Source organism: Chelonus insularis, unplaced genomic scaffold, assembly GCF_013357705.1.
Source record: "Chelonus insularis isolate UGA/USDA-ARS -01 unplaced genomic scaffold, ASM1335770v1 contig_25_pilon, whole genome shotgun sequence".
Lineage (NCBI taxonomy): Eukaryota > Metazoa > Arthropoda > Insecta > Hymenoptera > Braconidae > Chelonus > Chelonus insularis.
In genome coordinates, this window is record NW_023276451.1 from 385,477 (window position 1) to 401,360 (window position 15,884).

Genomic DNA, 15,884 nt, shown 5'->3' on the forward strand with positions numbered 1-15,884 from the left:
AAAAACTGATGATTAAAGTTGAACTCTTCAAAAGTAAAAGTCTTCATTGAAACTTTTACTTACTTTATCATGTTTATTATTCAGGTATTCATATAAGTGCTGGTCATCATTTTTCTGATTCACTAATATGCAAATCAGTCACACTTTATTATTCTGTAAATTTTTATACAATCATTCGGCTTGATAAAATTATTAATGCACTCCATTGCCACCATCTCTACTGCATTCATTAGTACCCCAGTAAATTTTTATCACTTTGACGTTCTAATTATTTTTAAATTCTCGCTTTATTTAATATTAATCCAATTCATTGAGAGTTATAAATATAGCTTATATTTGATAGTTTTGTACACACAGCACATTGAAATTATCCAAAATGGTGATTTTATCAATAACTTAATTTTGTCTAAAATTCTAATAGCTTCACTATTAGAATAGAACTGCATCCTAGGAAGATCTTAATAACTGATTGACGTTTAAATAGTAATATCATTCATCATGGAATCAATCATGTTAAAAATAATCTCGATTTAAATAACTAACAGTGATAAATATAAAATATTATCAGACACAGAATGTAAAATTCACGTGCTTGGTAAAATTTCCCCAATAAAAAAATCATTAGCTTTATAGATAAATGAAAAAGATGTTTTTTCATTCATTATGAAAAAAATGAACAACATCTAGTTAAGTAAATGTCAGGCTCAGGATTAAAATTTCCCGACCACATGTGCCTACTATTCGGATAACTATATATTAACAGTAAAAACAGTACATTTTGGAAGTAATAATATCAAAGTAGATGACATTATTATATTACATCTAGAAGAAAGGCCAGAATTTTAAATTGTTTATTTAATAATAATTGACGAACACAATCTTTTTATTATAGGAGAGATGTTAAATGACGTAGGCTTTGATTTACATTTACAATGATATGAAACTTTATCGCTATCATTTTCATCGGTTGCTACACACTGATAGAAGAATATATTTGGTGGGACTAAATGAATTCATTAAAATTATTTTTCAGCATTTATTTGATACAAATAAAGATTTATTTGTAGGTAATAAATCTTCTTTGCTTAGCTGTCTGATATTATTATATTTATGAAACCATTAAAAATTCACACGAAATTAAATGGTTATAATGTAATTGCTCGTCGAGCTATTGTTTAAAGGAAAATATTAATTTTAATCATTACGAAATCGTTATTTTTTATTTAAAAATTTTCAATAAATCAAAGTTATTTCATACTATAACCTAACATTTGATTATGCTTTACCGTCATTCTACCTTACCATCGAGTCCAATCATAGTATTTAGATGAGAAATAAATATTTGTTTGCAGCTAAGAAATCATTCATTGAGCCAAATAAATCTACTCTAATAAATAATTTCTTAACTGTTAACAAATGTTCATTCGATTTCTCTTTCAAATAACATATTTATTAGCTGCTAATAAATTATGTTAGATACAAAGAAATACTTCTATCAGTGCAGAAGAAAATTTTATCGAAAATGACCGAAGAAAATATTCCTAAAATCCGTTAAAATTTAAACAAAAGTGTTGAGATAAAATTTATCATGAATTGTTTAGTAAAGTCTACTCAAAAACCGACAGTAAAGTAGCTTTACCAAACGGCTTGGTAAATTTTTTCTACACATTATAATTAATTTTTCACAAAAAATTTTCTAAGTATACTCAGTTATCTATGAGCTTTATTATCAACAGACTCATAGAAATGAATTTATTACAAATTCGTTATTCATATCTCCAGCTTTAAATATAGTGTTAGAGAAATAATGTTCAGGATGTAGTAAATTCACATCATGTCCAAACAACTCATGTCAAATAAGACACAAACTCTTCTTTCAGAAAATTACTCCATCGCACCTACAATCGAACAGATCAGATCTCTCATGATATTTGTTGTTTCACTGCTCGGAAAGCCTTCAGGGTGCTGCATTGGTACATGGCTTAGTACACGAGTGAGTGTGTTTCGTCTTGCGCACATGGCAAATACGATCTATCGATCGATAGCGATGGTTATCGACGCAAGTCGCCTCTGTCTACCAGAGTGCCATTAATATGATCTATGCTTCAGCTCCCGATGGCTACTGATCTTACCAGATGCAATCTCCTCGCAGAATGGAAGATAAGATGCCCTAAGGAAACGAATAGTCTCTTTCTCTTTCTGTCTGGATGGCTGCCAATGTAACTTATACATATACATTACGTCTCAAACATTTCTTATAACCCGAAAAGTATTACCGATCGTAACATATGACGGAAAAAATTCATTTGCATTCCAATACACGTTATATGCTACTTTGAAATCAACCACGATTAAAGTCTGAATAAAAATATGGTAAATTCTTCTTGATTGGTTTTCTAAATATTTAATCCGTTAACGAAATCGATGAAATGATATTAATCATTTATAAATAGAACAAATATAATGCATTCAACTTACGTTAATTATTATGAAGCTTTTTATACTTCATTTATCGAGGCAATAATTTCAAGACAATCAATTCAATAAATTATTGTTAAAAATGATTTAATTTACTTTTTATGCTATGGTATATTTTAAATATTCATCGAATGATTTTAATTAATGCCAAAGTTTGTTGATAAAATTTTATATTGAATAATAAATGGATGAACAATTATTTATTCATTTATTAAGATAACCATTTTTTTGTGTATTTCTAATAGGCGCTAAAATAATTAGCGTAGAGTTTACAAGACTATTAAACAGTGCTTCAGAATTTATTTATGTTTTCAGATGACATATTCTAATGTGATTACCATCAGAGAGAAAAGAACTAAAATCATTAAGTAAGCTGGGAAAGCCAGAGGAGGAAACAACTTAAGAACAACTCGTCCAGAATTGACCACCATAGATGGTACGATCAATCGATTGATCGATCGAGTTCTCATTTTCTCTTCCCAAGTTGCAACTTGCCACCTTCACCTGTCTATACACTTGGACAAACAGAGTAAAATAACTGACTTTAAGTAGACTTTTTTTCTTCATGTCATGTAAGACACGTCGAGGTGTTCGCATGTGCATAAACAAATAATGCATGTGCACTAAAGAAATCAAACGACACGTGATTCTCTTCTTGAGATGGTCTTAATGCCGAGTCATTGCTATTTGGTACGGTGATGGTAAAAGCTTAGTCGACACTTTGAATTATCATATCGATCTAAGTAGATAAATTCCATTCGCACATTCGACACTTGGTAAAAATGAAATAAAAATGTAACATGGCATAAAACACTTGAGAGTTGTTCAAGAGTGCATGTTCCACTTCATGTTTCAGTTGGCTCGATGATGGTCATATCTTCAAGGTGTGTCGTAGAATAAAATGACGATACTCTTCGTGCATTCCTTCACCGTGTGAAAATGAATGGTGGTCATATATACCCATACTGTTCGGTGCCAAAAGGACACGAAATACCACCCAGGTGGTGGACAATCAAGTATCACAGCACTTCAAAGTGCATGTAGATACATTGTGGTTCGAGTGTCGCGAGAGCCCTCGGTTCCCTATGGCCCAAGCCTAATACAAAATTTACGATGAATCCGTAATGACCCATGACGCTTGAAGAAGAAGAAGCGACCCGCCTACGTAGCTTCGGACCGCGAGAAAAGTGTTTCTACCAAACGGACCTACATCGAAACCATGTTCGACTCTCAGCTATTATAAAGAGAGGCTGTATGATAAAGAGATTAATCGGATTTAATTCTTAGAAAGTCACTGGCGTCCTACTCTTTTGCTGACACGTCAAAATGCTTGATCAGCCATATGGTTTGTCAATTACGCAATGATATTCAATGTGCCCTTGAGAGTAAAGGATAATTTGTAGAGCTAATGATTAAAGTGCTAAACCAAAAAATTATTGTAATAAATACGAAAAGAGGTAACTTGAAAAACAAATATTGTGGGATATTTGAAGAATTGTTTTGGAAGAAATCAATATTTTCTGAGATTCAAAAAAGTTTATTTTTTTTATTTCTATACTCTTTAACCATTCTTGAGCTCTACGCAAATTGAGAACAATTAGTGAAAATAGCAACACAAAGCCAAAATTTTATACATTAATTTATGAACAACTTTCCAAAATTCTACTTCTCAGGTTTGCTTCTAAAACTTCTGCAAAACTTTCCTAAAATTATCCGAGAACTTTCCGATAAACATATATAACTTTAATGATTCTTTGGAGTTGTTCATCATAAATTTGTACTATTACCATATTTTATGACATAAATTGAAAAAATTATGAATAACAAACAAAAATTGATTTTGCTTGATCACGATAAGAAGAGAAAATTTTCAAACATTTTTAATCTTATAAATATTCAGTATGTTCCATTCAAATCTAATCAGAAATCCAGACAAAATATCCATCTGTCAAGAGTCTTAAAGTTGGTACAACCCAACAATTTGTCGCTTCTCATCTTGACGACCTATCGTCAAGATGTTCAGAGGATTATTTTACATGCACTTTCTTTTCTTTTCCACCGCATGCCGTCAACGCTTGTTCCTAGCACGACCTTTTCAGGGTAAATAATTGATGACTGCTGCATGGGGTAGAGATGCTGCCACCCAAAACCCAACCGAAATAAATAAAAAATTCACGATAAAAAGAAGAGAGTGCAAAAAATGATTATGAATGCAACAAACGTTTAAGAGAAAAAACGTCTGGAGGTGTGGTTAAAAAACGGTATATCGATGAAGACAATAAACATCAAAGAAATTTGAAAGATTGACTGTGTAGAGAAAATCAAGAGAGAAATGTAATTAACGAAGAGGCTGCCCGTGGATTGAGGTATTGGAAATTAGAGGTGCGTAGGTGTATTAAAGAAATACAAGGGAATGTAATCATGATAAAAGATACCAAATGAATATTAAGATTACTTAGTGAAGACGTAAATGAACAAAATGAAGAAATCGAAAATTAGATTTCTAAGATGAAAGACTGGACGACTAAAACTGTTGGACAATTAACGGCTTAAAAAACAGACATGAAACAGAGTTGAAAGGCTTTTGAGAGAACAGAATCGATTCACCAAACAAATGACTCAGTTATACTGAACTCTTTCTCCTATTCTTCTTCTGTTTCCAATTGTTTTTTTACTCTCGTTTTTCTGCTGCGACTGCAAGGCGTTTTAATAGTCCCGTTTGCTGAGAAGGTTCAGACTAAGGACAAGAAGCGAAGCGAAATAAAAGGGCCGCGGTAGCAAAAAAAGAAGACGAAGAAGTAGTAGACACCATGAATTGAAAGAAAAATTGAGAAAAAAAATGTAAAATAAAAATCCAAATGAACGTATGGCCACCGTGAAGGGCGTGATAGGGTGTGGCCAAATTTGTTAGGGGTTGCATTCACTCGGATTTATATTTCATAAATTATCCTGTGCGCGAGAGTACTGGAGCATTCAAACGAGATACAACCTAACTTCAAAGACCCTTTGAAACACCTCTGGCCGCGCATTTTATTACCAAACATCGTTATATTCCTCGCTCCGTTAAAGATTGGTCATTCTAGTGTAATTTATTTCTCTTTAATTATTAATTATTGTATTATCGTCAATTTATCGTTTCAAAATTTTGTCATGTTGAATTCTAGTGTCAATACTAGAATGACTTAAGACTTTACTTGAAAAAAACTAGCTTGGGTGTGGTTGGTATTTTTTGGGGTTGATTTTTACTCAAATTTATTTTCCATAAATTACTTAGGATCACTTAGAAACGGAACACGAATGTTTAATTCAAATGAGTCACCGCCCTTACGACATTTTGGGACGCCCTAAGTTTTCCTGAAAGACGCCTGCACACTAAAAACATGTTAAACTGAAGTTCTTTACTGATTTTATCACAATCATCACATCTCCCCTGTGGTCTCACCATCGATTCCGTATTTCTCCGTAATACTTAAGAGTCATTTAGGTTTCATGAAAATACCAGAATAATGTTTTGTTTAACTTTAACATAATGAAATTAAGATAAAGACACATAATTCGACAGTTAACAGGTTCAGGTTAAAAAAAAAGATATCTTTTTTACGGTTATCTACAAGGAAAAAAAATTTTTGTTGGAAAAAGATGCAATGAAATTCCTAAAAGTTAATGAAATGACTAAAAATAAAATTTATAAATACTCAACTAATTTAATATTTATGAATTTCAATTTAATATTTTTTTTAGTGCAATAATTTTTTTTTAATTTTTAGAAACACACTGAGAAAACGAAAATAAAAAAAATATGAGCATGAAGAAGTCCCAAGTAAGCTGTTGAATGAAGAATTAAATAATCAATAAGATAAAAATCTTGCTTCTAAATTGCTTTTAGACTCATAAATATTTTTTTATCCATACGATATAGGAATTATATAAATTTTCTGGTGGTAATGACACATAAATTAACTCTCAAATGCTTTAAAATGGAAGTCCTAGAGTTCGATTAGATTTATCGATTACTTATTGCTACTTAATGTTACTTGTGAAAATCTATGTGTAGTTAAAAGCCTTCTAATAGGCATAAAAGCGCACATCTAACAAAGTCATATAGCTCACATAATTGTATAACTCATTCAATATTCAAAAGATGCGCATGTATATCCTTGAATCACAGAATTTAAATAACTCTGTCACTCGTATCAAGTTACATTTTCTTGAAAATTTATACTTTTAACTTAAATTTGTAATGTCATATGTTCAAACTATTTTAAGGTACATGAATTTTTTAAAAAGACCTTATATATCTTCCTAAAAAAACTTGCTCTGGTTGAAACATTAAATAATTTAAGTACTCCAAAACCTGAGAAAGTTAATAAAAATGGATAATAACTTTTCAAAAGCTCAAAAGAAAATTAATAAATTATTTTTATCGTTCGTAAATGAAAAAGTGACTACTAAGGATAAAAAAGTATTGAATAAAAAATGAAATAAACTAAAAATATTTTGAAAGAATTCTTACTTGTAATTATTTATATATGATAATTTATGAACCATAAATTATTTCGATGTTATGAGATTATCATAACGCAAAAATAACTTTAATAAACTTAATGACATAATACAGCATGTATGCAAGATGATTAAAAGCAGTAAATAGTGTCATTTATAATTCATCGATAAAAATAATGAGAGCGTAGGAACAATGATTAAATCATCCATTGTAATCTTACAAGCATGCATTGTCGCGCAGTAAAATTACCTACATGTTTAAGCAAGAGAACATCTTGTATTGATACGGTAATTTTTCGAACGAGCACATGAATTTCTTGATTCATTTTTTTCTTACATTTCTTATATACGCAAGAGTGGACCTGTAATTGAAAGCTGTTACGCTTGGTATTTTATGGTTTTGTCCTGGAGGCATGCAAAACTTCATTTTTAAAGTCTCAAGCGTTTCTTAACCAGAGAATCAGCCAAGTATGAGTAACAACCACCAGAAATGCAAGCAGTCTAATTAAAACCAACTAAATTCATCAAATTTGTCGTTAAAGCGATGCCATAGCGTTAAATATTATGCCTTGAGGAATTATAAGATAATAATGATCCTACCATGACACAACAACTTATCTAACAAATAAAATTATAATTGAAATCGACATTGATTGACCAATTGATCTGTTGAATCATCCTCAGGTTTCACCGTTTGTGATACCTATTGATATTTGCTGTATCAATATTTTCAGTATCAGTATTATAAAAGATCCAAATTGATTTTTAATAGAGGAATACAATAGGTCTATCATCTTCCTACGCATCAGATCAATTCCCCATTGTCATAAACAAATTAGAAAATGTTCTATTCAATTAATATTCCACTTAGGACACCAATCATATTTTCAGTATAAAAATAAAATGTAAATCAATAAAAAGTTTTTTGGTAAAAAATAAATGAAACTATTCAATAAATAACTTGGATATAATTTATAAAATGAACTTTATTGCAAAAAAATGGAATTTTATTTTCAAGACTATAATTAAAAATTAAAAATTCTTAAGCTCTTGCTATCCATTTTTCTAAATTAAAATTCAATATTTAATAACTCTGCTTCCATTACCAGTGTTACTTAACTTCAAGAATTTTAAAATAACAATTTATTGATCTCATTTTTTCAGAGTATTTTTTTTTACATATTGTGCAACTGTAAAAGGTAGTCAGTATATTTGAAAGCCAATTGAACCATAATCATTCATTATTTTATTTATAAGAATCAAATATACATATTCACCGTTACTCTTATTGATATAAACGATTGATATCTCTGAACAGGTATATATAAGACCGGATTTCGAGCATGATCGAAAGTACTTAAATTTATTTGCTCTGGAGGCGCTTGAGCATCCCATTAATTTCGACCCATGTTTCGATTTTTACGGGGGTGCCTGATCGTCAGTTACTGAGTTCATTTGTTTCTCATTCTCTCACCATGTCAATTAGCTCTTAAATTGGTTTGGGAACTGTTTCCAGTTATCTTAGACTCTTTTAGCTCTCAAGAACCCACATATTTTTTCTTCTTTTTTCATGATAAGTAGAATAAAATAAAATAAAAATCCTTTTCTGGCACGAGCGAGGATAAAAAGAGATAGAAAATGGTACTTTCGCTGCTTCAAAGAACCTTCGATTATCCCTTTGAACTCTCAAATGACCTTTCTTTCGTGAGTCAAGATTCTCGGAAAGAAAAATGTGTTTCTCTGGATGGAAGCTTGGGAGTTGAGAGAAAAGAAGCTGAGGCGCCTGGCACGGTTTGTTTCATCAAGTGCCGCTCAATCGGCCTGACAATGAATCTCACCTTTGCCTTTTCTTGACGCTCGTAAAGACGTTATTACAGTTATTATGACGCTTACTCTGTTATTGAAGCCATTATCCCTTAATGCGAGAAACGAGGATCAGTACTTGTCGGAATTTTTTCCACGATTATTCCTTCACTTTACATGAATAATCATTTAATATTCCACATGCGATAATAGATTTAATGCCAGGCTCTAATAGGAAACGTTTAGACTCCTGTCAATAATAAATTAGATTGAAAAATTACGCGAAATATTTAATTTTGATAAATAAAATAGATTTGTTTTATTGATGAAATTGGAGGATTAGATAGAAAAAAAAGATTGAACGAGTTTGAGAAAATAAAATAAATAAATTGAAGTATTTTAGAAAACTTCCAAAGTTCATGAAGACTTACTGTAAACTATACTGCACTAGAATTTTCTCTATTTTTGTTATAACTTAGGAGAGTAACGAAAATAGTTGACGACCCAATAGTGCATCAACTGGGTAGAGTGAAGAAAGTTACTTAGGTGCTGAAGTGGATTGGATGTTAAAAGCTTTTATAGGATAAAAGAGTCGTTCGTGCTTCTCTTATTTATTTTTTTTCACTCCCATAAAGCAATTACCTGCGTGTCAAAGACATATTTGTAAAAAGTATCATTAACCTAATTTTCAAAAAAAAAAATTTAATAAATAATCAAGTAATATCAATCTCCATTAACCTGAATTTTACTAAAAATGATTTGATTATCGGGAAGAGCATCCGATAATATTTGCATACTGAACTTTCGAGTTGGCTGATTTATTAAAAATGTCCATTGAACATCGCGTATTTTTTTTTATGTGTGTTTATTGTTCTCTGGCGTCGACGATAAATGGTCGGTAGCCATTGGATCGAATGCCACCTACAATAAGTAACGAGAAAAAAAATAACAATAAAAAAATAAATATCGAGAAAAAAATATAAACCTGAGCCTCCATGATCAATTTTTCACCAGTATAACTTACAAAGCGTGGATAATATGCATCTTACTGGTTCGGTTTCTCGCAATCAGCCGCCTACCTGTATAGTGGCAACTCTCACATCGCATGTAATATCATAAGAATCATACAAGGAGTCTGGTAAAATACCAAAGAATACACGAGACCATGGGCTAATCCTCTTCAAGCACAAACCCCGTCGTGTAAAAAACTTTCATGTCGGGACAAATGACGAGGGCGCGTTGAAACGTGCCGTTATAAATTGCAATTACTCCGATAGCGAGTTTCCACGCTGTGTACATCGAGAACTCTCGTAAGTGTCAACTCAAGACGACTGAGACTTGAGATCCGGTCCGCAATCGTTATATTCTCGAACCAGATACCAAGTAGAAACGATTTGTCAGATGATATTCGATATACCTCCAGCTGAATAATTCTCTATAGGTAGTCTACTCCTTCCTTCAGCAATAGATTTATATATAAATACATTCCACACCATAAATAATCTAACCATTTCCTTCAAGCCTTAGAATACTACTCCATAACTTTGTTACTCCAAAACTAATGATTATTTTTAAATTCCTCCCGTGATCTGGTTCCCTGAAAATTTTGATCTTAATTTAAAGCAAAGGAGAAAGTTGGTTTAATAAAATTAAAAATTCCAAAGTTTTCATCGAAATTTGAGAGGAAATGTCTATCAGTATGCGGACAGATCTTTCATCGATAATATCTCGATAACAGCTGGATGGATTTGGATAAATTTTTTCTTGATATGTCTTAAGGTAATTTGAGACTCTAAGCCATGTCCAAGATATTTAGAACAATGTGATAAATATTCGGGACAAGATAGTCTAGGATTTAAATCCAACAGAATCAATCTATCTACAAGTTGTTTGAGGATTAAGAAATCCTCCCACTTGTATTTTATAAATAAAATCATTATGGATCAATGCAAATTCTAATATGCACCTAAATCATTTAAGAACGAATGATTATGTAAGAATCCATAAAGATAACAATCTTGGTATGTTAATGAGATCACACATACCTAATAAATAATAAAAAATTTCAAAGATAGAGAACAATATTGCTTCTGAGGTCAGTAATGTTGCATTATCAAATATATGATCAGAGATATGATAAAATTTATTCATTTCTCTGCATCATTCTCATTATTTTATCATATCTTAGATCATATATACCTGCTAATAAAATAACTAAACTAAGCACATATTGTTTCAAACAGTTCCCTCTATTATGCAGTGATTTGTTCACTGGCAATTAAAGTCTGGAGTCTTAGATATTTTACTTATAGCCGTAAGCTGATACAAGAATATTTATGGAAAAAATCTGAATGAATTTGACTTCAGATGTTGATCAAGCGAACGAATGGCCTTTGTAAGTCTGCTCGAGGAATCTTGTCCGAAGGATTAATTTACTCTCCCGCACGGATTACACGTAAGTCGAAACGAGATCGATCTTCTCGCCCACTCTCGGCAAATCGAGGCTATGCTCTCTGCCCTCAGATCGCTTTGATAGCCATCAGTGCTCCATAACACTCTTCCTTTTTCTTCTTCTCTAGTTCACCTCTTCGTCTCTCTGCAGCTTATCTACATCTTATAGATCATATTTTCTCTCATCGATATCTCTGAGACAACAATAATTACCGCCTATCAATGTCGGTCTTATTGTGAACAATAGGCGGATAAGCCAAAGTGACATTAACCCCACACAGTGTCTGTAATTTTTAATTTCTCTTTGAAGCTCAGCAAGAAAAATAGTGCACTATACAGATCTGCGAAAAAAATACCTCATGCATGGATACACCTGGTCAATTATGCGCACTCTTTGGGCGTGTCTTTAGCGCGCGTGCGAGCTAAACGCACTAAGAAAATTTGCGTAGGTAGCGTCAAGTATTATGACCGAGCTCGCAGATATTCTGACGAGTCGAATCAGCACAACTAAACACTCAGGATCACTATGGTACCACGCATATCTTGGCCAACAGCTTTTCAGCATTGAGGACTGCGTCATATAAAGAAATTTCTTCCAACATTCAAATGATCTGTGGGCGAGTTCGGTGAACAGAACCAGGTGACGCAGGTTGCTTCTTTTCAATCCGTAACAGCCAGAGAAATGGGTTTACGATAAGGAATTTATAAATAGATTGAATACAAGAGAGAGAAAATATCTGTGGCATTATTCTTCGAGTTATTTATCTCAGTAAGCTTGGAAATTGAGTTTAACAGTGAGATTAGTGGATAATGCTTTCATCTGAAAGTTTCTTCAAAGATTGTTAGTGAAGAGAAATGTTTCATAAAAAATTATCGGTTTATAAATACTTTATAATATGTTGAAGAAAGGTTAGAAGTCAAAGTTAGTTTGAAGATGGTTATTATATTGATGTTAAAGAATTTAAAATAGTAATTTCGTTGGAGATGGCTAAGAATAAATTTTTTATCAAGCCAACTATCATTGAAAGGTTGTAATTTAAAGTTAAAATCTTTTTAAAACAATGTCACTACTCATCATATAACATAAACATTAGATGTGATTTTTAATGGTAACCCAAAAAGTTGAAATATTTTTTTCAAATTAATTGAAACAAAAATATTTGAAAAAGTGACTGATAACGTTATCTTGTTATTTTAATTGAAAATCGTAGACTCTCTTGTTGCTTGTTTACTTCTCATTAAGTTAAAAGACTAGTTATATACCACCAAGTGTTTATATCAATTTGCCAACCAGATTATTGTAGAAATAAATTCTCACGATCGTTAAATATAGACTAGTCGTAATGGGAAAATCTTTTTCGAGTAAGCATCATCGATAATGCGAACCGGTACTCTAACGGTCAGTCAGAGAGGTTACAATAGATCGGACCCGCATGACTAGCTGACGACAAGTATTTCGAAACTCAAGGAAAACATGGTTCCTTGTAATATTATATTTTCTCTTGTAATATGTCAATAGCTTGTTTCTTTTCAACAACTATAAAGTAAACTCAGTGAAGTAAAAATATTTTTAAATATTTGACGTTTTAATCTGCACCTTGGAAAGTAGGACGCGCTAATATACTGACGCTTACTGAGTTGAGAAAAAAAATTGTGCAACGGGGCTGTTCATCGGACATTATAAAATATCGAGATTAAACGATCGAATCTGCCTGGCGGCAGAAGTGTCATGTTGGTGAGCAGCATGACCAACACCTCATCGTTGACATCAACTCGACGCTGTCGGCGAATTAAAACGATCGCGACTGGCACTGATATTCTTGTCGGTGGAGACTAAGAGTGATTTATCGAAGACTAAGTCCAAGGGAGTGAAGCCCCGGGCACTCTAATCGAAATACTCTGAAGTGTTACTTCTTTTTACAGTTTTTCTGTATAGTATATCATCGTCATGTTACTCCAACATGTTTGACACTACTCATTTCCATCAACGTTTATCAATATGATTGCTAATACTCAATGAATATAAATTTTTAAAAATAGAAAATGTTACAGTCGTGACCAAAATTAATTGAACAACTTTAAATATAATGGCTAAACAAATTATCTAACTGTCATAAAGTCGTTGAGGATTTTTGTAGAATAGTATATTAATATCTGTTGGATTATTGCATAAGTATTTAATTAATTAAATTAAAGAAAGCAATTAATTTATTGTCGTATTTTAACAGTTGAATTATTAGCTTATGTTATGTTGAAATTATCAAGAAAAAACCGTACATAGCAACTGGAAAAATTCAATAAGTAATTAAATTAAAGGTTTAATATTATTGTAAGACGTTAATTTATTTCAGAAATTATTAACCAACAAGTTAGTCTGAATGTTTAAAATAATTAAGAATATATTTTATGAATGTAACATTGATTTATTTTACTGTTTATAAATTTGTTATAATTTATAATATTATTCTTTTTAATTATAAAAATGATTTTTAGTAATTAAGAAATGTCAATTTAAATAACATAATATTTATTGAAATAAAATAGTTTATTAACTATAAAGATATAAATAAATATTTTAATCTATGCAAATTAATGTCCTTCATGAAGGAAACTACTACACGTAAAACTAATTGAATTTTTCTGGTTTGATACAGTAATTCAAATGTCTGCTACTTTACTTATAATTTTGTACTTTATTTATAACACTAATTAATTAAAACATTTACCACAATGTAAAAAAATACCAATCTCATTACTATTCATAATAAAATTATCATTTTCCAACGCAGACATTCAATTGAATTCTGTTCGATATGACTTTTGACCACGACTGTAAAACTTGCATATCAAGTTGAAAAGAATAAAGAAAACTCACCTCTAACAACAGCATTAAGTCGATCCAAGTTCGCCAGGGTAAGTGGTACAGGGCCAAAGTGCATCACGATCTTTCCCAAATCTTTATGTTTTCCAAATCTGGAGTCATGCCGACCCATGAAAATGCCAGTATAACTTCTCCTCACGTAAGATCCGCAAGTGTCGTTGAGTGTGAGACTCATCGTGTTGTTGAGATTACCTTTGATGGCACGTTTTACCCTCACGTGAAGCTCATTCGCCTTCAGCTCCTTGATCTTTCCTGTGAAGATATAATCCGCCTGATGGATCTTTGCCAAGAATACGCTCTCATTTTTGATCGCCGCCGTGAGATTTGCACGACACTCAAGGTATTCTTTTGTTGTACTCGAGAAAGCAGCAAAAATACCGCAAAAGATGACGAGAAGAGTTCTCCAAATCATTTTACAAGAAGTTTTCACTATTTTTTGCTCTTCTCAGCTAATAGCTAAAAAACAATAAGTCAATTATTTATTGGAATAAATAATGAAAGAACAGCGGGTTCTTCACTACTTGGAATCTTCTTTTCCTCTCTTGAAAACCACTCGAGACACGATCAAGGGCAGACCGTTGCTTTTCTGTTCGTACGACGCGTAACAACGAGCCAACACATTGCTGACGGTTCCTTATAGTCACTTATATTAGTGCTTTACGACGCTCGATCGAGATATCGCGCTTGTCCAGCGTCTCTTCTAAATGGAAACGGGTCCGCGACGCTCTTGAGCAACAGGTTGGCGCCGTTCTTCTACCCACGCCAACGTGAGCCTTGCCAATATCAAGCCCCCTCGTTTCGCGCGATGTTTTCAATCGTCTTGTCGATTTGATCGATTTCTAAACCAATATCACGATTTCTCAACTCAAAACATGACAAACATTGTCAAACTCTTCACTTCTACATCGTAACAACATCTCCGATTAATATTTCTCAGAAACAAAATCAAGACAAGATACTCACTGAACATTTAATTAATCACTTCTATCCTAGTTATGTTGAATTCACTTTCATTTTCACATTTCTGAGAATAGAGTTAAAAAAGCATACCACAAAAATGAGGATAAATTTTTTTCTGATGAAGAATACTGTAAATAAGTATTGTTGAAACCAATCAAAAATTCTAGTGAAGGGTTAAAAAGGTAGATAAAGCCAATGACATGGCATAAAAACATCTAGAGAGCACTTAGTAGACTTTTAATTCTCTGCAAGGCTGTATAAGTCACCTCTCGCAGGTGTTCGTTCATTTGAAAGGCGACAAGTCACCGAGACATCTGATCAAATCAAATGGTCCAGTTGATTAGACTTCAACTCGTTTGCTTTTCAACTTTTTTTTATCACCAGTCCAATGCAAACAAATAGAGGCTAAATGAATATATATCTCCATATATTGTTAGTGAAATGTATTGACCATCAACTGATGAAATAAATAATATCTCAAACACTAATTGACTTTACATTTTTATTTTAAATAGCATCTAGTAGACACTTATAGTTCAGAAAAGACACTTCTTAAGGACGTAATTAACTTTCACCAATTGCGTAGATACTTGAAGCTTTTCTCAGCCACTCAAATTATTCACTGATTACTTAAAAACATGATGAGTTGGTCTAGGGTTTTGTCACGCGGGAATCCACAAGAGAGTTTAAATTGCACCGTCACTGTTGTCAGACTCCTAAACATTCCTTCTTTTTCGGTTTTTATTTTTACTTCGACAACAACACCTACGACCACGACTTTAAATTATTATTTCTGATAGGTATCATC

The 15,884-nt window shown here is 32.1% G+C and overlaps 1 protein-coding gene across 2 annotated transcripts in view; it reads right to left on the reverse strand.

The window, feature by feature from the left end:
• Positions 1-14,843, reverse strand: part of LOC118064844 (agrin-like) — a 182,006-nt gene extending 167,163 nt beyond the window's left edge. For both annotated transcript variants that reach the window (XM_035079735.1, XM_035079734.1), the window contains exon 1: positions 14,111-14,843. In XM_035079735.1, the coding sequence (XP_034935626.1) occupies positions 14,111-14,528 (418 nt within the window). In that variant the 5' untranslated portion in view covers positions 14,529-14,843. The remainder of the gene's footprint in view (positions 1-14,110) is intronic.
• Between the last annotated feature and the right edge of the window lie 1,041 nt (positions 14,844-15,884).